This window comes from Eulemur rufifrons, chromosome 16 (genome assembly GCF_041146395.1).
Source record: "Eulemur rufifrons isolate Redbay chromosome 16, OSU_ERuf_1, whole genome shotgun sequence".
In the NCBI taxonomy this organism is placed as follows: Eukaryota; Metazoa; Chordata; class Mammalia; order Primates; family Lemuridae; genus Eulemur; species Eulemur rufifrons.
Genome location: NC_090998.1, coordinates 45001909 through 45028710, shown reverse-complemented (window position 1 = coordinate 45028710; position 26802 = coordinate 45001909). Strand labels below are relative to the sequence as shown.

General features: G+C 39.5%; 1 protein-coding gene across 8 annotated transcripts in view; it reads left to right on the top strand.

Annotated features, from left to right (window-relative positions):
• R3HDM2 (R3H domain containing 2) overlaps nt 1–26802 on the top strand; it is a 141998-nt gene that overhangs the window by 83300 nt on the left and 31896 nt on the right. For 4 of the 8 annotated variants that reach the window (XM_069489364.1, XM_069489360.1, XM_069489357.1 and 1 more), the window contains exons 3-11: nt 13196–13395; nt 16325–16348; nt 18184–18225; nt 20187–20273; nt 20795–20921; nt 22146–22224; nt 22890–22949; nt 23519–23659; nt 24088–24196. In XM_069489364.1, coding sequence (XP_069345465.1) covers nt 13231–13395; nt 16325–16348; nt 18184–18225; nt 20187–20273; nt 20795–20921; nt 22146–22224; nt 22890–22949; nt 23519–23659; nt 24088–24196 — 834 coding nt within the window. In that variant the 5' untranslated portion in view covers nt 13196–13230. The remainder of the gene's footprint in view (nt 1–13195; nt 13396–16324; nt 16349–18183; nt 18226–20186; nt 20274–20794; nt 20922–22145; nt 22225–22889; nt 22950–23518; nt 23660–24087; nt 24197–26802) is intronic. The other 4 variants (XM_069489365.1, XM_069489363.1, XM_069489362.1 and 1 more) reach the window with 1 other exon arrangement.

Sequence of the window (26802 nt, the reverse complement as noted above, 5' to 3'; positions counted from 1 at the left end):
TCTCCAGGGTTTTTGGGATCCCTTTGTTATTTTCGTAGATTTGTTGTCATTGCTATTCACTACCCACCGCCACACACACACACACACACACACACACAATTCATTTTTAGTATACCAGAATGGCAGCATTTCTTATTTGTCTATAGAGACTATCTGTGACAGTATTTGCAGCAGTTTCTGTGGAAAATGCTTTATTTTTTTTTTTAAAAAGGAAAGGGGAATCTCATCTTGTAGCTCTTAGTGATAGAGCCTGTTGCCATGGAGCCCTGGATCAGATTGGCTGACCCAGGGGCCAATGAGCAGATAGAACATGAACACATCATCATTTAACATTGCAGAATTCATTTATTCAGTGATAGATGACATTAATACCATAACTGTATATAGAGCTGTGAATAAAATGTTTCAAAAATGGGTAAGGTGTTTTCAGAATTTGCTATTAAATATAAACACAGTAATTGTATATTCTTGAGGTGATTTGATTGGGAGAGGATATGGTGGGAAACACCTACCACCTGTCTGTGAATTAGGTCTTTGCTGCAGTCAGTTGGGCTTGTGCCAAGCCTAACTATGGCCTTCTAGACCAGAGGAGATTTGTCTTTATATATGAAGCTGCCTTGCTTATTTTGGTAGTTTTAAAGCTGAATCAGAAATTTATACCTTTTATCTTGTTTTTTCTTCTTTCTTTTCCACTCAGACATAGTAGATCCCTGTCAACGTTACTGGGGATAGAGGATTAGTTGGAGGTAGCTTCCATGTTGTCCACTTTCACTTCCCTAGCTTGTTTATATTTATTGACTTAGGTCTGGGAGATTTCACTGAGCTTAATGTTGTCATATCATGGTCATGGCATGTATCTTCTCCTACTGTATTGCCCTAGAGATTAAGAAATGATTCATTGATACAAAGAAAATTCTCTGTCTAGTTCTTGTAAATGAAAGAAGTCAAGAGTATTATGTTTCTCTTCTTACACTTTATGTCAAGGGATACTTGAGAAATTATGGTATGTCTTGTTTTTTGCTCTCCCAATATTCTCATGCTTAGCTATTTACAGAACTAAAGAATTGAAAGAGCTATCAAGAGGACTATGAGTTTATTCCTCTTCTTTTGAGTTATTCAAGTCTCTGTCAGTAAGATGTGAACTTTTCATTATACTATTGCCTCTGTCTCAGGAAAAAACAAACTTTAGATTCACCTATTAAACACAGAGGAACAAAAATTCTGTTTGGTATTTGACTGAATAACTTTTTATGAGGGAGGCCATAGGGTAAGAATAAGGGATATGGTTTGGTTCATTGGATAGACATAAATAAAGCAGGAGGAAAAGTATCAGGTTAGACTTACATGTTATAAGCTGAACCTCACTTAGCTCACACAGTACTGTTGTTTAGAAACAGATCTTTCTTGCTAGGGTTTATTTCAAATGGGAATCATTAATCTCTTAGATGAGAGTTGTGGAAAACCATCCTGATCTGAATTTGGGAAAGCAGTAGGCCATTTTGAGAAAATAGTGAGGTGTCAAAGAAAGCAAGAGTTTGGAGACGATCTTGAGTTGAATTCTAGCTTTGCCACTTATGTTTTGTGAATATATAGGTAAATGACCTTAATTCATTCATTTATTTAAAAATATATTTACTATGTTCCAGGCACTGTTCTAGACCTTGGTAATAGGCAGTGAATGAAACAAAATAAAAATCCTTGCCCTCTTTGAGTGTACATTGGGGAGAGAGAGATAATAAACAAGATAAATTTGTAAACTATATGGAGTGTTTGACAGTGATAAATGCTGAGGAGAAAAATGAAGGCAAGGAAGTATTTGGGGTTTTGTAATTTTAGTTATTGCGGCCAAAGAAGGGGTCACTGAGATGACATTTGAGTAAAGACTTGAAGGAACAGTGTACACAAGCCTTGTAGTTATCTGAGGGGAGACCATTCCAGGCAGAAGGAAAGCAATCACCCTAATTTTAGGGCATAGGGAAGAGCCAGTGTAATTAGAACTGCACAAATATATAAATAGGGGGAATAGTAAGAGATAGGGTCAGAGAGCAAACTAGTGGTCAGATCATTTAATGTCTTGTATAGCTTTTCTTTTTTTTTTTTGAGACAGAGTCTCACTCTGTCACCCTGGGTAGAGTGCCGTGGCGTCAGCCTAGCTCACAGCAACCTCAAACTCCTGGGCTCAAGTGATTCTCCTGCCTCGGCCTCCCGAGTAGCTGGGACTACAGGCATGTGCCACCATGCCCGGCTAATTTTTTGTATATATTTTAGTTGTCTGGCTAATTTCTTTCTATTTTTAGTAGAGACGGGGTCTTGCTCTTGCTCAGGCTGGTCTCGAACTCCTGAGCTCAAACGATCTACCTGCCTCGGCCTCCCAGAGTGCTAGGATTACAGGTGTGAGCCACCACGCCTGGCCTTTTTGGGTTTTTTTGTTTTGTTTTGTTTGAGTCAGGGTCTTGTTCTGTCACCCAGGCTGGAGTGCTGGAGTGGTGGGATTCATAGCTCACTGCAGCCTCAAACTCCTAGGCTTAGGTGATTCTCCTGCCTGAGGCTCCGGAGTAGCTGGGACTGCAGGTGTACGCCACCATGACTGGCTAATATTTCTTATTTTTTGTAGCGACAGGGTCTCACTATATTGTCCAGGCTGGTCTCAAACTCCTAGCCTCAAGCAATCCTCCCACCTCAGCCTCCCAAAGTACTGGGATTACAGGCACAAGACCAGTATCATAGATCATTTTAAGGACTTCAGCTTTTACTCTGAGTGAGACGGGGAGCCATTGGAGCATTTTGAGCAAAGGTATAAAATGATATGACAACATTTTTACACAATCATTCTGGCTGCTGTTTACAAAGTACTATAGGGGGGTGAAGGTGGAAGCAAGGAGACCAGTTAGAAGGCTACTGGAATCATTCAGCCAAGAGAGGGTGGTGGAACTTTAGGAAAGAAAAAGAAATAAAAGGCGTCAATGCTGGGTGCTGAGGTGGGAGTATATTAATTTGGGTTCTGCTGGAATTAACAGCAAAACCCAAGTACAGGCATATCTCTGAGATATTGTGGGTTCGGTTCCAGACCAATGCAATAAAGTAAATATTGCAATAAAGCAAGTCACACAAATTTTTCGGTTTCTCACTGCATGTAAAAATTATGTTTACACTATACTGTAGGTTATTATGTATGCAGTAGCATTATGTCTTAAAAAATGGGCATAGCTTAAGTAAAAAATACTTTATTGCTGTTAGGTGCAGTGGCATGTGCCTGTAGTCCCAGCTACTAAGGAGGCTGAGGGAGGAGGATCGCTTGAGCCCAGGAGGTTTGAGGTTATAGTAAACTATGATGATGCCACTGCACTCTACTGCAAACAAGAGCAAGACCCTATCTCAAAAAAACAAAAAGAAAATTATTGTTTAATGTAGCCACCTTTATGAATCTTACCTACATCTCCTGGATAACTTGCTGCAGCTTCTCCATTAGCACTTGCTGCCTTACCTTGTACTTTTATATTATGGAGACAGCTTCTTTCCTTAAACTTCATGAACCATCCTCTGCTAGCTGCAGACTTTTTTTCTGCAGCTTTCTCACCTCTCTCAGCCTTCATAGAATTGAAGAGAGTTAGGGCCTTGCTCTGGATTAGGCTTTGGCTTAATTAAGGGAATGTTGTGGCTAGTGTATCTTCTATCCAGACCGCTTAGACTTTCCTCATATTAGCAATAAAGCTGTTTTGCTTTTCAGTCATTTATATGTTTCCTCAAGTAGCTTTTTTTTTCTTTTTTGAGACAGGATCTCTCTCTGTTACCCAGGCTAGCGGGCAGTGGCATCATCATAGTTCACTGTAATCTCAAACTCCTGGGATCAAGCGATTCTCCTGCCTCAGCCTCCCAAGTAACTGGATTACAGGTATGTGCCACCACACCTGGTTAATTTTTATATTTTTTTGTAGAGATGGAATCTCACTCTTGGCTCAGGCTGATCTCGAACCCCTGGCTTCAAGCAGTCCTCCCACCTCGGCCTCCCAAAGTCCTAGGATTACATGTGTCAGCCACTGTGCCCAGCCCTCTAGTAGCCTTTTAATTTCAGTAACTTTTCTTTTGCTTCACAACTTGGCTAACTATTTGGCGCAAAAGGCCTAGCTTTTGGCCTATCTTGACTTTCGATATATTTTCTTGATTAAGCTTAGTAATTTCTAGCTTTTGATTTAAAGTGAGAGACATGCAACTCTTCCTTTCAGTTGAACACTTAGAGGCCATTGTAGGGTTATTAATTGGCCTAATTTCAATGTTTTTGTGTCTCAGGGAATAGAGAAACCCAAGGAGAAGGAGATGAGGGATGGCTGGTTGGTGGAGCAGTCAGAACACTCACAACATTTATTAACTTTGGTTAATGGGCGCACTTTGTGGTGCCTCAAAACAATTACCATAATAACATCAAAGATCACTGATTACAGCCAGGCACAATAGCTCATACCTGTAATCCTAACACTTTGGGAGGCCGAGATGGGAGGATCACTTGAGGCCAGGAGTTCAAGACCAGCCTGAGTAACATGGCAAGACCCTGTCTCTACAAAAAATAGAAAAATTAGCCAGGTGTAGTGGTGTGTGCCTGTAGTCTTAGCTACTTGGGAGGCTGAGGCAGGAGAAATGCTTGAGCCCAGGAGTTGGAGGTTGCAGTGAGCTATGATGATGCCACTGTACTCTAGCCTGGGCAACAGAGTGAGAGTCTATCTCAAAAAAACAAAACAACAAACTTCACTGATTACAGATCACCATAACATATAACAATAAGGAAAAAGTTTGAAATATTAAATATTATGAGAATTACCAAAATGTAATACAGAGATACAAACTGAGCGCATGTCATTAGAAAAGTAACACCAGTAGACTTATTTGACACAGCATTGCCACAAACCTTCAATTTGTTAAAAAACACAGTATCTGCAGAGTGTAGTAAAGCAAAGCACAATAAAACGAGGTATGCCTGTAGTCTCTTAAGACAGAAGCTTATTTTTCTTTTACAGTCAGGAAATGCAGAGGTAGTCAGTCCAGGGCTGGTCTAGTCAGAGACCTAGGTATCTTATGTCTATAGTTTTCCATACTCATATCATCTCACAATCCAGTATGGCTGCTGGAGCACCAGCCTTTACTTTCACATTCAAGCCAGAAGGAATTTGGGATGAGTAAAGAAGGGCCGCACACTTTCTTTAAGGATACTTTATGAAAGTTGTATTTGCTACTTGTATTTGTTTGCTAGGGCTGCCATAGTAAAAAGCACAAGACTGAGTGGATTAAACAACAGAAATGTTTTTTCTTGCAGTTTTTGAGGCTAGAAGTCCAAGATCAAGGTGTTGCCAGCTTTGGTTTCTCCTGAGGCCTCTGTGGCTTCCAGATGGCCACCTTCTCTGTGTCCTCGCATAGTCCTTTCTTTATGCATGTCATGCCCCTGGTGTCCCTATGTGTTCAGATTTCCTCCTCTTATAAGGACACCGGTCAGATTGGATTAGGACCTGCCCTAGCAGCTTCATTTAATTTAAATGCCTCTTAAAAGCCCTGTTTCCAAATATAGTCACATTCTGAAGACCAGGCGTTAGGGCTTCAACATAGGAATGGGGGGGGGGGCGGGCACTGTTCAACCCATAACGTTAATTCTGCTTACATCATGGACTATAACTTAGGTACATACTCATATTTAGCTACAATCAAGATTGGGATACGTATAGCTTTTTTCCAGGAAGATGTGTGTCCCAACTAAAAATCGGTAATTTTGTTACAAAAGAGGTGATTGGATATTGAGGAATAAATAGCAGTTTCTCCTTTGCAGCAGAGGCTTAAGGGCTAATGATTCGTAAAGATTTCCATTTCCTTCCTGTGAAATTAGATTGTTGTTACCCCACTTCTCTATCTAATCTCATATTTTGAAAGATTATTTTGTTGACTGAGATGTCTTTTCCACCCAACATGTGGTGGTGGCATTGACCTCCAAGGTCATTTGGTAGGGCAGAATAGACTTAGCTGCATGGCATTTAAGTTAGTAATAGAAGGTATCCTGAAAGTGCCATGAATAGTAGGTAAATTGTGATTTTTTTTTTCCTTTTCCAGATGTCTTATCTGGGTTCAGCAGGGAGCAGTTTCACAAGGGGAAGGGAAGGGAAAAGACAGAATGCATTTTCAAGGTCTTTTCCATCCTTAAGATTCTGTGATATTTTCTGCATAGTGGCAATAGTTTGATAAAGCTAAAGAAAATGCAAGCAGTAGAGGGGAAAGCCCCTGCTGCTCCTTTTTGTTTGAAAGAGGAGGATATTTTATTTGTTCTGTTTTATTCAAGAATGTAAAATGGGCATTTTTGGCAAAGATGGTAGAAAAGCTGACATAAACTGTAACAAGGTCTACCAACACTTCAGTCTGCTGATCAAAACACCTGTAGTTCTCATTTTAGGGCAAGTACAGTTATAACATATAGCAAAGAAAAAGGGTATATGTCCAGAACATTTTAATCTTGTTTCTCTTTTTACTTTGCCTAAGGAATTGCTCTGGACACCTGCCAACTCCTATGAGTTTCCTTACACAACAGTGAATTCTTTTGCAGTTATAGAATAGAATGATTTTCATGCTTCCATGATTTGGAAAATTGGCACAATTGTTGTTATTGTTATTGGCCTAGTACTAGTGAAACCTATGACAGTTGACTTCTACAGTCCTTAAAGGGGTTAGTGACTGTCACATACCTATAGCTTTATGTATTTGTTAAGTACTTTACAGTCTATTCCTATATATTCTTTGAAAAGAATGGAGAGTTGGACCTATATCTCTCATTTATAACTCAGTAGGGCTTTATTTCCTGTCCTTTTCCCAAGGATTATTAGGCATTTACCTCTTCAGGCATGCAGTTGTTATATTGTTTTTGGTTTTTGTCCTTTGTTTTGACATTTTAGTGGAAAGAACATTGAATTTTGGAACCAGGTAGACCTGGGCTTGAATTCTGGCTCCTTACACTTTGTGTATGGTCCTGAAAAATTCACTTAATATTTCTGAGTATTAGTATCTTTTTTTATAAAATAGAGATAACATTTTATACCTTGAGATCAAGTAAGATGATTTCTTTCAACTGTAAAAAAATCAAAGTCATGAGGGGCAGATCCAGGCTGAAGGGAAACATGGGAGAGTTTGCAAACTTTTTTTTTTTTTTTTTTTTTTTGAGACAGAGTCTTGCTCTGCTGCCCAGGCTAGAGTACAATAGCATCATCGTAGCTCAGTGCATCCTTGAATTTCTGGGCTCAACAGATATTCCTCCTTTGGCCTCCTGAGTAGCTAGGACTATAGGTGTGTGCCACCATGCTTGGCTAATTTTTTTTTTTTTTTTTTTTTTTTGTAGACACTGGGTCTTGCTCTTGCTCAGGCTGGTCTTGAACTCCTGGCCTCTAGAGTTCCTCCCACCCCAGCCTCCCAAAGTGCTGGGATTACAGGCGTGAACCACTACACCTGGTCCAAAGCTAATTTTTGAATCCAAAAATATGTCCCCCACTGGTAATCTCCGAAGAGAGGCCTAAGATCTAGGCACACTTCCCATCCCACACTCTATACCCCAGAATGCTCCTGAATGGCCAGCCACCTTGGAACACTTAGAACTTTAGCTTTGGGATCAGACACAACTAGGTTGGAATCTTGCCCTTGCCCCTTTTGGGTTGACTTGGAAAATTATTTAATTTGTGTGAGCTTTGGTTTCTTCATCTGAAAAATAACCCTAACAAAGAGTTGTATTACCATTAAATAATGTATAGAAATAATAAAAAGGAAAAAATTAAAGTCATAGAAAGAATGTAGAGTTTGGAATCAGACACTAGCCGGGTTCTGGTCTAGTTCTGCCACTTAGTGGTGGTGTGAGTTTGATCAAGTATCTTAGCTTCACTTGGTGGATGTGAGTTGACGTGTATAAAGCACTAGATTCATAATCTTCATAATCATGCGCAATAAACATTTACACCTTTTCCTTTTCTCCTAACTCCAGTGTCAAAGGATATAAGAAAAGACTTGCAATGCACGAGCACCTAGACTGTTTTGTTTGTTTTGTTTTTAACCTACCATTTTACCCCTATGGATGTTTTGTCCCTACAGCTTGATTCCTAGGAGCATTTTTTTTGTTTTGTTTTGTTCTTTGGTGCTATTAAATAACATATAATAAAATGTACAGATCTTAAGTAGTATTCAGTTAATGAGTTTTGATAATTGTATTCACCCATGTAACCACTGCCCCAAACAAAATAGAATATTTCCATTACTCCTGGAGGGTCCCTTATTTCTCTTTCCAATCAATATTTATCCCCCAAGCCCTGAGCAATCACTTTCTGATTTCAATCACTGTGTTTATTTTGCTTGTTCCTGAATTTCATATAAATAGACTTACAGAGCATGTATTTAGAGGTGGGGAGCAGTCTGCTTTTTTTCATTTACCATAATGTTTTTGAGATCCATCATGTTTTTGTGGGTAACAGAATATATTCTGTGTGTGTGTGTGTGTGTGTGTGTGTGTGTGTGTATCTCAGGTTGAGTGTTCTTTCTCTGAATTGCTTGGGACTAGAAGTATTTCGGATTTCAGATTTTTTTGGATTTTGGAATATTTGCATTATACTTACCCGACTGAGCATCTCTAACCCCAAAATCTAAAATTCTCCAATGAGCATTTCCTTTGCACATCATGTTGGTGCTCAGAAGGTTTCCGTTTTAGGGTATTTCAAATTTCAGAATTTTGGATTAGGGTTGCTCAGCTTATAGTTTATTTTTTTAATTGTAAAATAGTATTGCATTGTGTGAATATGTCACAGTCTGTTTATCCATTCTCCTGAACCCCTAGATTTTAAACAATTTTTAAAAATGTGAGTATCAATTAGGAGTAATTTACTATTGATATACAAATTAGTAAAGGACTGGAAAGCTTTACAAGGAATTACCACTGGCTTAGTCAGAATTTTTAGCACCTAGATATTGTTTTCTTGCTTGCATTCTTTCTTCTTGGCCATAGATTAAAAAGGAGAAAATGAAACTGTCCTTCTGTCTGTGAGTGTTCCCTATATAATGTATTCCTTTTGGCCCAATGCCTAGAAAGTTGTTTGTAGAATTGATGGAAGGATATATAACCTAACTGTGTTCTGGAAGGTATTTACCTTGGCAGTCAAAAAATTTATGGGGAATATTGCCGTATTCTCCCTGAAAAAAATTGCTGAATCTTGGCTCCCAATCATCCTCCCCTGTATCATCCTGTTTCCTCACTCTCCCTCCTTGCCCCCTACATCTGACAGTCCCCTCTGTGCAGCTTCGAGCCACTGAATGTGCTCAGGAGACATTCTGCCTTTGAAATTTTGCTGTTTGCCTGATTGAAATGTACACTGTGCACAAATAGGTTGTAGGAAGCACACATCTAGGCCCTCCTGGGAGCTTAATGTATTTGCTTTGTTCTAGTCACAGTTACATATGAAATAGTTCCTTTCTTCTTCTCTCACAAAAAAACCTCCCAAAGCCTTTAGTTTCCTTTGCATACCAAATAAACTATCAAGAGTGGAAATTACTTCTCTGCCTTTTAACATTCTACTGGCTTTATTTTCACTCTTAAGGCTTTCTTTAGTTAGTGAATTGTCTTTCAACTGTAACTTTTACTTTTCTTTTGGCCCAGAACAATTTGTTTCTAGGAATCCTTATACCCCAAGAGTAAGAAGAGCCCTTTTGTGGGCGGGTGTGGTGCCTCACGCCTGTAATCTTAGCACTCTGGGAGGCCGAGGCAGGAGGATTGCCTGAGCTCAGGAGTTCAAGACCAGCCTGAGCAAGAGCAAGATCCCATCTCTACAAAAAATAGAAAAGTTAATCAGTGTCAGCCTGCAGTCCCAGCTACTCAGGAAGCTGAGGCAAGAGGATCCCTTGAGCCCAGGAGTTTGAGGTTGGAGTTAGCTATGATGATGCCAGTGCACTCTACCAGGGGTGAGAGAGCAAGACTCTGTCTCAAAAAAAAAAAAAAAAAGGCTCTTCTGCATCAGATTACAGGCCTGGAAATGACCTCAATTAAAGGTGAAGGGGTGTGAAATTCCTACTCAGGTGGAGAAAGATTTCTCACACAGAGTTTAGGATATACAGAAGTAAAAGTTTATTTATTTTCTGAGAAAGAGAGAGAGGGAGTGAGTGGCCACAGCATACGACTGAAGGAGTAGAAATGCTGGGCTCTGAGAAAAAGCTGCTTGGAGTTTTAAAGGGTAAAAATTGTTTTGTTTTGTTTTGTTTCTTTGCTTTAGAAGGCTGATAGCAGAACATGTAGCGAAGTTGTTGCAGGTGTTCTTTATTTTCTCTCTTTTCTGTATGAGTCAGGCTTATCTGAGTCCTTCAAATTTCGTTTTTTGGCAGGAACTGAGGCAAAGAGTTGGAGTGGGGAGCTTGCACCCCTACTGCCTCCCACCTTGAAAAGGTTATTTTGGAGAGCAAAAGAGAATCTCAATGTTAAGATGGTTTTATACTTATTGTATCTTCCAATGGATCTTGACTCTAGAATAGTAACACTCTGACCCCTCCCTACTAGCCTCTGTCTACTTCAGGGCAACTTCTTTTATCCTAGAAGCAAAATGGTGAGGAGACTTAAAACCATGTGATTTGAATACCTGACTTAATGCTGGGTATGTTTAGAGAAGGAAATAAGTTAAAGTTCTCTTTTGTAAAGGGCTAACCTGGAAGCAAGATTAAGGTTGTTCTTTATGACTTGCACAGAAAGCTAAACTGGGACCCAGGGGAAGGAAGTACCAGGGAGATGAAATTTGCCTCATTATAAGGAAAGTGTTCTAAAAAAAAAATGGTTTGTATCTGGAGGTGAAGATGCCCCTTCAGTAGAGGTATACAAGCAGGGACAAGACAACCATTTTTTAGAATTACTAATATTTCAACAACCTAATTATGGAAGGCCATGGATATAGAAGGATGGAGCTGAATGAGAAAGCTTCTAAGTGCTCTTCCAATTAAGAGATTTCATGATTCCTTTGTATCTTTGGTAGACTTTTCATTTTCCTTTCTGATCTTGAACCATCTGACCCCTTACTTAGAAGCAATATTGCATAAAGGTTAAGAAAGCAAGTACTGACCCAGGCAGGTAGCTCATATCTGTAATCCCAACACTTTAGGAGGCCAAGGTGGGAGGATCACTTGAGGCCAGGAATTTGAGACCAGCCTAGGCAAGGTTTTGAGACCCTGTCTGTACAAAAATAAAAATTAAAAAAATTAGCCAAGCGTGGTAGGGGAGGCTGAGGTGGGAGGGTCTCTTGAGCCCAGGAGTTTGAGGCTGCAGTGAGCTCTGATTGCCCCACTGCACTCCAGCCTGGGTGACAGAGCAAGACCTTTCTCTTAAACAAAACAAAATAAAACAAACAAACAAACAAACAAAGGAATATTGAGCATTTTCTTTTGTAATTAGTTTCTTCCAATATTTCTCGTCTTTAAACTCAACTGTATGACTTCATGATTGTGTTAATGACTCTCTGGCCCTTTAAGTTAAGAGAATTTGTCTATCCCTAAGCAAACTAAGTCTCCAGGCTTAGGAGCCACCACAAGGTGAACAAAGCAATAATCTTTCAGACTATCTAACTTGTGTCAGGATGAGGTTTCTGTGCTGCTTGAAAGCCTTCTGGGTCTTACCTTTTAAATTGACTTGAAGGAGAGAAAAATTTCTGTTGTGACAATTTTCTTGAAACATTGCTAACCATTTTTTTGTTTAGTTAGCTCAGTTTCTAGGGTTATACTGGGAATAGATGTGACATCTGGGAAAGTTTCCAGTCTTTTTTGTTTTTTTGTTTGTTTGTTTCTTTCTTTTTTTTTTTTTTTTGAGACAGGCTGTCTCTGTCACCTGGTTAGAGTGCAGTGGCGCCATTATAGCTCACTGCAGCTTCCAACTCCTGGGCTCAAGCGATCCTCCTGCCTCAGCCTCCTGAATAGCTGGGACTACAGGTGCCTGCCACAACACCCTGCCCGGCCAGTCTCATCTTTTTATTTATTTATTTTTATTTTTCCCCTATACTGACAGAGAAACAGTCTTATCTTTTTAAAAGATGGAAAGATGTTTTTAGGATTGAAGTACAGTCAGTAACCCATGTAAGGAGAAACCTCTATAAACCGTTGTTGGAGCTAAGCATGTTGGAGCTTGGCACTTGAGGACATCAATCTGTGTATATAGAGTATCAACTTCTGTTAGTGTATGCTTGGAGAACTGTGTTGGCTTCATTATAGGATTTCCCAGGTAGTGAATAAGAGATAAAGAACCAGCCACCTCTGCACTACAGATACTCTGTGTCATTGGGTGGCAGTAAATTGACTGAACCCAAATAGCAAACTGAAGATTCCTCCTCCAAGGATAGACTCCATCTTTCTGAAGGATAAATGACTATAAAGTTCTCTTCTTGCATTTTCAGCTTTCTTAAGATAAAGGAAAGCATTTAAGATTATATAACCATTGTCTGATTTTGCTTCTTTTTGATGGGGGAGTAGCTTGAAGTTGGTAACAATGTTGTAGCTTGTGGTAGCTGTGGAAGTTCTCCCTTGGGAAAGAGACTGTTCCTGTCTAGTGGTGACTAGGCCTTTATTATATATTTTTCTGCTTTCTGGAGAGAATCTAGCAAGTTAAGCGGTTGAGCTGAAAATGTGAGCAAATTTCTATAGGGAACAAGGGAAGGCAAATAAAGTACAAAGAGGACTTATACTAAATTGCTTTAGAACTGAATCCTAGTGAATCTCAAAATAATTATGCTGAGTGAAAGAGTCTAAACCGTGTATGATTTCATTTATATATAAAATTCTAGAAAATGCAGACTAGCAGAAAGCAGATCAGTGGTTGGCTGAGAATTGTGGGGAGAAAAGGGAGAGATTATAGAGGGACATGAGGAAACTTTTGGGTTGATGGATGTGCTCACTGTCTCGATTGTGGTGATGGTTTCATAGGTGTATGTATGTGTCATAACTCATCAAATTGTACATTTTAAATATATGCAGTTTGTAGTATGTCCATTTTACCTCAATAAAGCTATAAAAAAAAGAAAGAAAAGAAATTAGTCCTGGGTTAGCATGTATCAAAGGACTATTTTTTGGGTTACAGGGAGGCTGATGGAAAAAATGTACCGGTGTGAAATATAAGTCTTATGTGTGTTAAGTATGGATACATACCTCCTGTTTAATGCATTTGATGTTTCTTTAGGAGTCCGTAGAGGCTACTGTATTGTATTGAAGAACATGTCTAGCAGTAACACTACTCAAGAGACCCTGGAAATAATGAAAGAGTCAGAAAAAAAACTGGTGGAAGAATCGGTAAACAAAAACAAGTTTATATCTAAGACTCCAAGTAAGGAAGAAATTGACAAAGAAAGTGAAGATACCAGTTTGCGTCAGGAGACACAGGTAAGAATTAGAAGTGCATCATGTGTACATTCTTTATACCTAAATAGAAGTGGAAATCTATAGGAACCCAGTCATTTATACAAACACTTGATTCTCCTTAAAAACCCCAACTTCAGCTGTTGGCCAGGTGTGGTGGCTCATTCCTATGATTCCAGCAGTTTGGGAGGCTGAGGTGGGAGGATTGCTTGAGGCTAGGAGTTTGAGACCAGCCTGGGCAATATAGCAAGACCCTGTCTCTGCAAAAAAATTTTAAAAATTAGCTGGGCATGGTGGTGCACACCTGTAGTCCCAGATACTTGGGAGGCTGAGGCAGGAGGATCACTTGAGCCCAGGAGTTGGAGATTAGTATAAGCTATGATTGTACCACTATGCTCCAGTCCAGGCCACAGAGCAAGACAGGGACAATGACAATAAGAAAACCCCAAAAACCCTAACTTCAGCTTTTAAGAAACATTTCCCCCTTTTGTCATAGAGTCCACAATGAAGTCTAAAGACGACAGAGTTAAATCCCTTATCCAGTTGGACCTGAGTTCACTGATTCTTGCTACATTTGCTACATTTTGATATTTTTTAACTATCAAAAAATAAACTGTATACAAACATATATTTAACAAGTCATAAAATGACTCATACAATAAACTTAAAACTAGAGCTTCCTGGCTTTACACACAGTGTTAAATTCATATCCTGGTTGTGTTAAAGCAGTCAGCATTTTCTGGGTCAGAAATAGTCTCTGAACTTGCCACTTGGTAAATGTGAGTGAGAGGAATTTCACTCTTTGGTTGCCATGTTATTTTTCATCCAGATTTATACTGCATACAGAAATAATGGCAGTGGATGGTCAACCAAGTCTCTTCCACGGTTCTTCTTTGTTGCCTGCCAAGCCAGCCTAGACTCTGAGCCTACCTATTATAGCCCTTCTTTTCTTATGTGGTCACTGCTGATTTCTTCTGTTACCCAAGCCCAACTTACATAAATTCTTTCCTTCATGCCCAAGGGTGAGACTGGTCTTTATTATAACCTCAGGAGATAGACCATTACTGCTAACAAGAAGTTAAAATAAAAAGCAGGAGCAGCAACATTTTGGAGGGTCTGGAAACTTGAAGCATAATTTTTCTAGACGACTCAATTTACCTAGGGCTTGTCTTCTTTAAAGATTAAAACAGCCACAATGTAAAGGGATAAATTAAAATCACACAGCTCTCTGAAATATTTTGTTCTCTAGCTGCCTGCTTTTCTACTGTCTTTCCTCTTACAGTTTGCCAGATCTCTGTCCTGGCTGTTTTTCTTTCCATTATCTTTCACTTGTGAGTTGTCATTCCCTGCCCATTCTTCCAGAGTTTATGGAGACAGTCTGCCACTTTTCAAACTATACTTCCAGCCTCCACCGATACCAATAATGAATTTTAAATCCTCAGGAAAGATAAGTGATGAATGTTTAATTATATGCTGTCACGTTACACGAAACATAATAATTAATTTTTGGGTCCAAGTTATTCTGTTCTCAGGAGACTATTATAAATGGTGTTCTGAACTCCTGTTTTGTGTACTTGAAGATGTTCAGAAAAGAAAGGACATGTATAGGTTTATACTCCTTATGGGCACTCACTTGGTTTTAAAATGTCTTCACCTGGATATACAAATAGGTTGTGTAGGAGGCTGGAGGGGACCTGCCTCCCCTCTGACCTGACTCTTTATGCTAAGGCTAGAGCAGGTGGAACTGCTGCTGCCATCTACTGGAGCTCATGCTCCTTTTGTAAAGTCTTCAATATTGTCGGCCATCCTGGATCCTACGGATCAGTCCTTTAGGAAACCCTCTCCTTTCTACCTTTCCCAACACATCATGTGCTTCACTAAAAATTCTGCTTATCCTACCTACCCACCACTCATACCCTGGAAGTCTCCCTAAGAATCTAAGTTGTACTGTCAAGAGAGTCCCTGTTAGGAATTGGAGCTGAAAAGTTTGGGGAAAGGAGATTTTCATTACTTGTAGTGGTGAAATATATTCTTGGAATGAACAATTGAAACTCCAAACATCTTTCTCATGGAAACAGTGCTGCAAAATGCAGGTTCTGAGATTTTGTTTAGAATGGGCAAGCCTCTCATTTAATAAATACTGAGGTGTGTCCTTTAAATAACCAACTGGTTCACGAAAAATATGGGAGAGGGGAAAAAAATAATAACCAACTGAGTGTGGCCTCCTAGTTGGGCTTTCTGCCTTTAAATTTGTAATCCTTTCTGATAAATCTACCATACTGCTTTAGAAAGATGGTTGCAAAATAAAGAACTGATTGTGTTGATTCTCTTCAGGCTTTCTATGTGTCTTGCCCTAGGCCAAGTCCCAGATTTCTCAGCATGGTATATTATAACCTAGTCCCTTGGCTGTCAGCCATCACCTCTAGCATCCAGTGATTCAGCATTATCTGATTCCTTGGTCCCTGTTATAAATGGGAGCTGAAAGTTTGGGGAAAGCATGCTTTTATACATGCTTTCCCTGCCTAGAATGCTCTCCTTAGTGTTCTTTCCCTGGTCTCTTCCAACTCCTGAATCCTCCTCCCCGCATCTGTCTAATACCTGTGTGTCCTTCAAAACTCACTGCAGATGTGTCTTTCTCCAGGAAGCCTTGACCACCTTATTCACCTATTGCAGGTCTCTGTTGTATAATTCTTTGATTAATGTCCATCTTCCTCACAGAACTGTAACCTCTCTGATGCCCAGGATTAGGTCAATTTGGGCTCACCATTTTATCCCAAGGCCTAACACAGTGCCTTGCACATAGGAGGCACTCAATGTCTGTGACTGTATGAATTTATGTATCGTTAGGTCTGAGATGCTTCTGCTGTGTGCTCTCATCACACTCCATGAGTACCTCTGTAACACACTTAATGTACTGTATTATAATTGTCTATTTGTCTGTCTTCTTCAACAGGATTATGAATTCCTTTTTGACAAGGTTTGTGCCTTTTATCTCTGTATCCTCCTGTAGCTAGCATGATACCTGGTGCATATTAGGCTTTCTGTATGTGTTTGACTGTTAAATGAAAACTATTTATTCTGGGAAATAAGCAAATTCATATATTGGTAAGAATATAAATTCATACAACCACTTTAAGGGATAATTTAGCAATACTTTATAAAAATTTTTAAATGGCTTACAGATATACTGTATTTACTTATAGTCAATGATACGGTCATTGTTTATACTAGCAAAAGTCAGAAACATCCTAAGTGGTGCAATATTAGGGACTGGTAAAATAGGTTATGGAATAGCCACATAATGGAATACCACGTAGACATTAAGAAAAACAGGGTAGATCTTCTATGGAATAATATCTATGAAAAAAAAGCAGTGTTCAGAGTAGTGTGTAAAATATACTTGGTTTTTAAAAAAAACTGTGTATGCACATATACAATAAGCATTTATATGCATAAAAGATCTCTGGATAGATCTAATAGAAATTCAATACTGATTGACCCTTTAGGAGAGAACCAGGTATCTGGGGGACAGTTATGAAAGGAGACTTACTGTAAGTTCTATATATGCCCTCATTATACCTTTTGAATGTCTGTGCCATGTGTATGTTATTTCCTATTTGAAAAAGTAGTGACAAATACTGCTTCATATTTCTGGACTATGAGTCTTCCCTTGCTGCAACAGATCTTGCCACTGACCAGATCCATCATCATTTCTTATTCTTTCCATCCACCTTCCCAGTTCTCCATTTTGCATTGTGGCAGTGTTGTTTGCTAACTAGTGAAGAGGACCAAGGAAAGAGAAATCCTCACCTACCCAAGACCATGCTGGTATTCTACCTCTGACTTGTTTCTCCTGTCCCCAACCTCCTACCTCAGTTTTCTCCATACCGCACTGGCAGTGAGTTCCATTCCAAACATCGCAGAGCCCCTAAGTGCCTCATCTCCATATATAACCCTACCTAACCTCTTCCCCAAATCCCCCATTTTGATTTCTCAGATGTTTAGAAATCTTATTAATTATCTGTGTCTTCCTTCATCCCACCTCAGGCCTTCATTCTTTATCTTCCTCAGCTTCCACCCTGCTCCTTATCCATTCTCTCTCCCCTTGCTCTGGAGGTCTAATCCCTATCTTTCATACTCTCTTCTTTTTATCCTGTCCCATCTTATATCTCTGACCCAGACAGGCTCTAAAAGTCACCACTAGGATCTTAAAACTGGGAGAAGTCTCATACTCAGGGAGGGAGGCATTTCAGAATAAGACTCTTCATTTCATTTCTGCAGCTATGGGGACAGGTGTTTCGGGTATCTCAAGTTGGAAGTGTGAATGTATTGTCCTATAAAGATGATAATATAAATGGTGGTTAGGAGCCATATTTCACATCCATTATGGATTTAAAAGCTTCCTGTGAGCAAGCTTGGGGGAAAAATATGCTATGGTAGTGACATTTCCTCTCATACTATGGTAGTGACATTTCCAGAAAAGTGTCCTAATCAGGAGAGGATTCTTGGATAGAACTGGTTTGTCCAAAAGTAATTTTTATCAGTCTGTGAAATAGGCCAACAAATCAGTGTTTTCTTACTCTTTCTCTTCATGGTGAATGGTGATTTGACTGTAGGTGGCCTGTGTGGTCCCTTCCATGTCACAGTTGCTGGTGTTATGGGGGGAAACCCAGACCAAGTGGTTCTCATCATAGTTTGGCTATTGCTCTAATGGTTTTTATGGTTAGTGCTTTTTCTTTATAAACATATATTGCTTTTAACGTAAGTGTTGATTTTCTTTACCTTTAATATTTTCCAATCCCCTTCTAACAGAGGCGGACATCCAACCATGGTCATGCCAGGAAAAGAGCCAAGGTGAGAGCCCTTCTTGTATAGCTTCTTTTCTAATGTTATTAGTAATACATTTCATTAATGGACTTATCAATATCTAGTTTATTTGGATTATATAGGCAGAGTTTTCTTGCCTGCACTTTGTACCTTAATTGTGAACTTACATATATGCGCGTGCACACACACACACAAACACATTTCCTAATGGAAGGTCTGGCTTTATTTTACTCCATTGTCTGCAGTTCAGTCATAGTCTATTTCTGATTCCTGGAAGGATACCCAGCTGGAGCCTTCCACAGAGCCTGAGAGAATTTGGTACTGGTTGTGCTGAGATACCAGTTTCTCTGCTCACCCCTGGCTTCTCTGGAGAGTGGCTGCTTATATGAGTCTTTTTATTCTTCTTCACATTTCCTTTTTTTTTTTTCCCCTGTAAATTTTCCTTTAAGATAAATCCTGCCCCATTAGTAGAAATGACTCAACATTTTTGGATATCCTAAAAACATAGGCTTTTTTTTTTTATGTTTCGCTTTTTAGGGGCAGGGAGGAGGATTTTGCTTTTAATCAATGTATGATAAATTAGCACATCACAGGTTATTTTAAGCAGAGTTATCAGGGAAGACTATATGTGTTAGTGTTTGATAGCCTTTAATTTAGCTGGAGAACAATAAAATATTAAACTTCTTGCATTGGGAAGAAGTGTCACTAGAAGCAATACTTAAGAGTGCACCCCCTTCCGTCCAGAAAAATAATGATTAAGTTTGGGAGTTTAATTAAACTTCAAACCCAGTATATGGCCTGGGTTTGAAGAAGGCCAAGAAGTGTGATAGATTGGTTCTGTGTCTTGCCTTACATGGCCTCATCCATAGTGATAGACTTGATGTTAAAGTTCAAAAGAGAAGGTACTCAGTGCTACTTTAGTTCCTCCCAAACTTCTTGAGGTAAGTAAGACAGTTATTATTTCCATATTACAGATAAAGAAACTTGGGCTAGAGAGACTGAGTGACTTAACAGAGGACATCCATTAGCAAGTGGCAGAAGTATGCCTGAAGTCATTTCTTCAGACTTATGAGTTCTCTTTGCTATACCACACTACCTGGAACACATATAAATGTTTTGTGCTTTAGTATTTACTGTAACCTTGGTTTTATTATAAGAACTCTCAGAAAATATTTATTTTATTATTAATTCTAATGAGTCACTCTAGAATTTTTAGCTTTGAGGATCCCTAAGAGAGCAGTGATTTGCATAGCGGATTTCAGATCTTTTTGGGATTCACAAGCTAGCAGAAGTAAAGCAGGTGGATTAGCTTTTTATTGCATTAAATCCCAAATGTTATAAAGTTTTTTTTATCTTTCTCTTTACTCTTTTCTTAGGCACTTCTTTCCGTACACTTGCCACCTCAAGTTTAGAGTAATTTAGCATTTATTGTCTACTGTATCCTAAGCACTATTTAATGATATGTATGTTTACATGCTATATATTATCTGATTCTTACAACAGCAGCCTAAGTATCTTTATGGTAGCTTTATTCAGGAAGAACAGAGATGCAGAAAGGTCAAGTAATTTGCTCAGGGTCTCAGGTTGTAAGTGCAAAACCAGAAATTAAAGCTTGGACTTGTGGCTCTCAAACCCAGTGTCTTTCTACTATGATATGCTGCTGTGTGTTCGCAGTAAAATTCTGAGTCTAAAGTTGGAGCACTGGGTTCTAATCTCGCTGAGAGAGAAGAGGACTAAGTGAGATGATTTCCTACCTTCTGTCTAAGTATTCATTTTGTTTGTACATGTTTGCTGTTGTAAGCAAGAGAATTTTCTTTCAATTGAATCAGAAACTGGTGAGAAGGACCTGTTTTTGAAAAAACCCTATTTAATGAAAACAGCAGCTAACAGAGCCAAAGAGAATGCTCTTCATTCAGCCAAAAGCCTTCTGAATGTTCATCAAGAGAAGATATATGTGTATTTGTGGTTTTTTTTTTTTTTTTTTTTAGTCTAATTCCAAGCTGAAGTTGGTGCGCAGCCTGGCAGTGTGTGAAGAGTCCTCCACCCCATTTGCTGATGGGCCACTAGAAGCCCAGGTAGGTCGTTTACAGGAAGGAGTAAAGTAGCTTTTGAGCTTGGCAGTTGTTTGGTAAAGTGTAGTATAGCAATCACAGTACCAATATCAGGCTTAGAATCAGGGTAGAAGACACTTTAAAACAAAAGCTGTTGCAGTAAAGCAGGGCATGGTGAGAGCATGAAGTGTAGGTCTTTATCTTGACCACTCAGGATGATGCAGACAAGGAGATCCCAGGGCTGGATCTTGTTTTCCCACCCACACTCCTCCCCTCCTATAGTTAGAACTATTTCCATCCAGTTCCTATGCCAAAAACAGCCAGTATAACTTGAGCTCTTCATATAGTAGGTTGTAATTGCTGGCAGGAAATCTTCGCCTCTACCCTCCTGATAGAACAAAACTAAAACAACTTAATTAACAAAATACAGTCTTCTATAAGAGGGAGCTGCCACCTCCAGATTTACCTTCTTTGAGATTCCAAGGAGCTGCAAGATAGTTAGAATTCTTTTTCCCCTTTGATTATCCTCTTTCCCCTTGTTTAAGGATATAATTCAATTGCACATCAGTTGCCCTTCTGACAAGGAGGAAGAAAAGTCCACAAAAGATGTCTCTGAAAAGGAAGACAAGGACAAAAACAAAGAAAAGGTCCCAAGGAAGATGCTATCCAGAGGTAAGGACTTTCCACATCTTTCATCTGTCCTAGGGCCTGGTTCTACAGTTTCCTTTCCTTCTATGCTGAAGCCTGGCACCCACTGGCCTTACTCGCCCATCAGTTCATAGTGTCCTGCTGACTTGGTTGCTTGGGAAGATGCCTAACTAGGTTATTTTCTATACTTTTTTAATTGACCCTGCCTTAGGGGCTCATGTGCCACAGAAAGCTACTCCAACTGCATTGGAGTACCCATAGGAGGACAGTGTAGTCAATTCTAATTCTATTTCTGCTCTGGAATAAATGGTGACATGGATAATCACTAGTAGCAGATTCTCCACATGCCATTTATATTTTAGTTCTGGGGTGGCTAAGGTGATTTTTTTTTTTAAATAATACAGATTTGCCTCTAATTATTAGACTCTCTTTGGCTTTAAATTCTTGTGTTGGTAGCCAAAAGACATCCATACAAATGAGAGTTGAGGCCAGGTGCAGTGACTCACACCTGTAATCCTAGCACTCTGGGAGGCCGAGGCGGGTGGATTGTTTGAGCTCAGGAGTTCGAGACCAGCCTGAGCAAGAGCAAGACTCCATCTCTACTAAAAATAAAAAGAAATCATATGGACAACTAAACATATATATAGAAAAAATTAGCCGGGCATAGCAGCACATGCCTGTAGTCCCAGCTACTTGGGAGGCTGAGGCAGGAGGATCGCTTGAGCCCAGGAGTTTGAGGTTGCTGTGAGCTAGGCTGACTCCACAGCACTCTAGCCCGGGCAACAGAGTGAGACTCTGTCTAAAAAAAAAAAAAAAGAAAGAGTTGACAAGAAAAGACAACCTTGATTGATTAAAAATAATCAATATTTGGGCATATTTATGGAGATTTTGGAAAATTCAGCCCTGTCTGCCCTTACCTGGAATTTTTCTTTAACTAGAATAAAAGCTGCTTTGTTTTCTTCAGGGCATTCAGTAAATACTTATTGATGATTGGTGGCTTTTCAGTGTAGTATTAATGCAACATTATGGCCCAGATTCTTCCTTCTGTTATTTTGGTGGGGAACTTTGATGGGGGACTGGGGGTTAGCACATCAAGGTCATTTTGGGTTTTATGCTAAAACCCCTAAAGTTTGATGTTACTTTCCTATTCTCATCTCTCCTGATTAGGTTGTGGGCTTCTGCTTGGGATTAGATACCATGCAAGGCAGTTTCATTTATTTTAAATTTCTTTTGTTGTGGTGGTTCTAGACTCCAGCCAAGAATATACGGACTCTACTGGAATAGACCTACATGAATTTCTTGTAAATACACTGAAAAAAAACCCAAGGTAATAACATGATTGGTGTAAGAGGAAAAGGGGATAGAGGCCCACAGGATTCCAAGAGGCCAAGCAGCTTCCCAGATTTTTTACATTATAGAATTCAGGATGCCTCCCTCCCCAGTCTTTTTCAAGTATAGTTTTATATTTTGTGAGGGATTCACAATACTGTTCCATTAAGGTTTCTGCTTTCAGAAGAGTTGAGAAAAATTCTGTGGAAGAAGAATGCAGAAACAAAGAAATATGAAAACTTGGGAGTATATTGATTAAAAAGCACAGAAGAACAAAATAATTGATTTGTACATAAGCTAAATTATAATTGCTTTAAAATATATAAATAACCAGGTGGAATATAGAATAATGATTAGATTTATAATTTTAGAGTGTGTGTTTGTATGAATATATGACTAACAAAATTAGATTTCTGATATGGTGTCACAAGGTACATTATTAGGAAGGATCTGCAAAATTTATACTTGGGTTGTTTTTCTTTTTTAAAATACTGTGAGACAGGCTGGTGAGGCTTAGCAGCCTCTGCATGATGGTCCATTATTGAGATTTGGATATATCCCTCCCTTAACTTCTGTAGTGTACAAGCTGTGTTTTTAATCTGTTTCCAATGTCTATGGGAGGGCTGCTTTTTGTTTTGTTTTGTTTTAATCTTTTTTAAACAGGGACAGAATGATGCTGCTAAAATTAGAACAGGAGATTCTGGAATTTATTAATGACAACAAGTAAGTTACTTGTATGAAATACGCATTTAGAGGTGGGGGAGGGGGCACCGGAAAGAAATGTAGATACAATTTTAGGACATCCCTCTTTTATTTGTCTCTTAAAGTATGAATTTTGAAGTAATTACTGGGGAACAAAAGGAATTAGGGAGAAACAATCAGAATGGATTAAAAGTATATGTGTGAAAACAAAGTGAGATTTTTAAGTTATTACACAGACTTGAGTTAAAAAAGAATTTATATCTTTTTTGCAGCTAGCCTTTGTCCCAGATTTTACTATTCTTAAATTTTTCCCCTTTTGGATGATTTGTTGACCATCATCCAAGTGCTTGGGACCTAGGACTTAATAAGTAGTCTTAATAAGGATAGTGGGTCAGAGTGATCTACAAAATACTGTAGATAAAGAAGCTGAAAGAAACCTTTTTGGTTCCCATTGAGTAAATATCTTCCTTGTAATATGTCTGTTTCTCCTAAGAAATTCAGTACTTTGGACACTTGGAAGAAAAATTACAATTGGCTGTTATTGCTGTTATTTGTCTTATTTCACTTTTTTCCCCTGGGTTTCCCTTCAGTAACCAGTTCAAGAAGTTCCCTCAGATGACCTCATATCACCGGATGCTATTACACCGGGTAGCTGCCTATTTTGGAATGGACCACAATGTTGATCAAACTGGGAAAGCTGTCATCATCAACAAAACCAGTAACACAAGAATGTAAGGGAGGAAACTACGGATTGGGAAGACTTTCCTGGGTAACCTGCTGGGGTGGAAGAGGAAGGTCTAGGATCAAGAAGCCTCTTCCAGGGGAGGGAACGGAGGGGTTATATCATCAATTCCTATTCTTTGTGAGGCCTTGGAGATAGATTCTAGAGGCACTGGTGTTTTGTGAAGGCTGGTCCTAGCCTCTCTTCACCTTCACTGATAGGACAGGTAAAACTTTGGAGGAAGAGAAGTTACAGATGGATAAAGAACAGAGCCTGAAGATTTCATTAAAACCTTCATGTGACTTTTTGGATGCCTGAATCCAGAAATTCCCTGAATCTTTGAGTTGTAGAATTTAGGAGAGCTATATGTAGGAGGCATGCTTCCTAACAAAAGGGTCTTTGTCCTCCCTTCCTTCCACATTTCTCTCTAAATCCCAGCCCTGAACAGAGGTTCTCAGAACATATAAAGGATGAGAAGAATACAGAATTTCAACAGAGATTCATTCTCAAGAGAGACGATGCCAGTATGGACCGAGATGATAACCAGGTGAAGAATGGAAAGGGGTGGGCCTATGGAGAGAGATTGCAGTAAGAGAAACTGGGAAGGGAGAAGAATTTTTGTGGGATAGAGAAAACTCAGAATATCTTAGTCTGGAAAAATGTCTCGAGCTATACTGAGTTGGCTTTGGCTTAATGTTGAGGACTGACTTCATTTGCTGAGCTGGATGCCACCCTCTTAGCCCCAGAGAGACATGGTGCTGAGGTTTGCTGGGTAATCTCATTTGGCCTGGAACTCCTTAGGTCTGCCGCTGATTTCTAATGCCACGTCATTTTGGGTAAAGCAAGGTCCCTCCCTGCCTCAGCCTTGATCCAGCTGATGGTTTCATTCTTTTTTTCTTTAATAGTTAGGGATTTCTTTGGGAACCACAAAAAGCTACTTTAACCCACTTCTACTCTTATCCTAGCTCAGGGCTAGCTCTGAACTGGCAAAGTTGTGATCTAATTTACCCAGTTATAAAGGTGTTTCTGATCCCTTTCTGCAAACTCCTTAATCTTTTCCCAGCTCTTTCCACGAAGGTGAGTGAGTTAATTTGACTTTTGATGCTGGAAACCTCAGGCAATATCCTCTTTGTGATCCACTGCTATGGGAATAAGAAGTAAACAACCTGTCCTGTCCCTTTATTTACGGGCCTGGCTGTTGCCCTGACCTCTAGCCCACCCTTCAGATAGTAAGTGATCATTTGGGGGTCAGTTTTCCTAGCTAAGTAGAGGATTTAGATCCAGCCTGCTTCTGCTTGGCCTCAAAAGGGGATTAGATTTGAAGAGCGTGGTTGTGTAGGACCAATATGAGGCTTGCTAATTAATGATAATTTTAATAATATCTTACCTCTAAAGTCAAAATTGATTTTCCTGGGATTTTGTATGGTCTTGAGACCAGGACCTTTCCTGCTTGCTACTTGAGTTTTTGAGGGAGTCCTTTTGAGAAAAGTGCTATTATCTATTGTGGACAAACATGCTGGGTCTGACTGAAAACAAAGAAACATACAAAAAGACAAAATTTTAAACACAAGAAAGAGCCTTTCCATCCTGATGCCCTTCTCTCCATTTTCCCAAAACCATTTTTCTGTGGATCAGAAATTACTCAGGCCTAGAGGCGCATTGGGGCAGAGTAGAATCTGTCCCTATTGTGAACTTTTCATCTCTCAGCTTCAGACTTGATCCATAATAGGGTAGACTCTGTATACTGTCTGTCTGTGATATTAATAATAAGAATAGTAATTGCTATTTTATTGAGTGTTTTCCCTGCTCTAAACATGTTCTATGCATTATATCTTTCAATCCTCTTCACAATCCAATGTAGATGGGGGTTATTATCCCCACTTTACATGTAAGAAAACTGAGGCTAAGAGATGTTAAATTACTTGCCTAAAGTCACATTACTGGGAAGTGGCAGAGCTTAGATTCTGCCTGACGGCAAAGCCCATTATGCTCTTTCTGTTCTGCGATTGGTTTACCCAGTGCTAGGGGCTGAAGACAGTATAGCTCCTTGAGGTCTTATGTCTTCTTGGAGTGGAATTTATAAAAGAACATTTAGTAAGATTTATGTTCTTAAGGCTAGTGAGAACTAAATCTAGTTGAAGTTGATAATCCTGAAGTCATGGCTACCTCTGAAGATTGGTGAAGATCAGCCTAGAGCAGCAGTCTCCTTGGTTGCTTCATCTGAAGCTTTCAAAGCCTCTGTATTGGAGGTCAGAATCTTTCATAACTTGATGACATTCATTTGATGAGTTTTCTCCCTGAGCTCCTTGCCTTCAAGAGCATTATGGAAAAGGATATTCTGTTCCACCCTACCCCAGGCAGCATTGACAATCACAAGCCAAGAGAGGAAAGGCAGTGATGGGGAGTTAGGTGTTAGGCCAGTCAGAGGTGGTGATCTGGCCAGCCATCCTTCTAGCCACCTCACTACATCTTCCAGAGAATGTAAGGTTCTCTATCCTCCACTCCCTTCTTTCCCTTCTCTCTCTCTGTCTCACCCCTCCCTCCGCTGTACCTTATTTGTCTGTTCCTCACTCTTTCCGTCTTTCTTCCTATTCTATTCTCCTTTCCTTTTTCTTCTCTTTGTGTTACTCTGTTGTTTCTTCTGTATTTCTGTAATTTTTTTCTCTCCTCCTCTCTCTCCAATTAAGATGAGAAAAAGAATGCTTAGGCTTTGAGTTTAGCTTCACCCTTGGGATTTCACTTCCAAGGCCCTCTTTGCTGAGCTATGTGCGACTTGGGTCTTCAGGCCATGGCATTAGTGACTAAAGAAGGAATAATGTCAGGTGCTAGATCTGTAAACCTTCTCCTCTCCATTACCTGTTTCTTCTCCCTCTAGCTTCCTTCTTTCCTTTGCTTTCCCTCTAAAGCAATGTTGTTTATTTTCCCAGGGCTTTTTTCTTGATCCTTACTGACTGGAGGGTACCTGATTACTACAGGGAAGCAACCCAGTCCTTATAAATAGTTGTCGTTCTTGATAGTTTGGGGGGTTGGGGGTGGGGAGATGGAGTCCCCAACCATCCAGAAAACCTCATCTCCCAAACTGCATGGTCAGATGTACCCAGTGAAACCTGTCCTGGACTGGAATTTTATTTCTTTTTTTTTTCCACTTTTTTG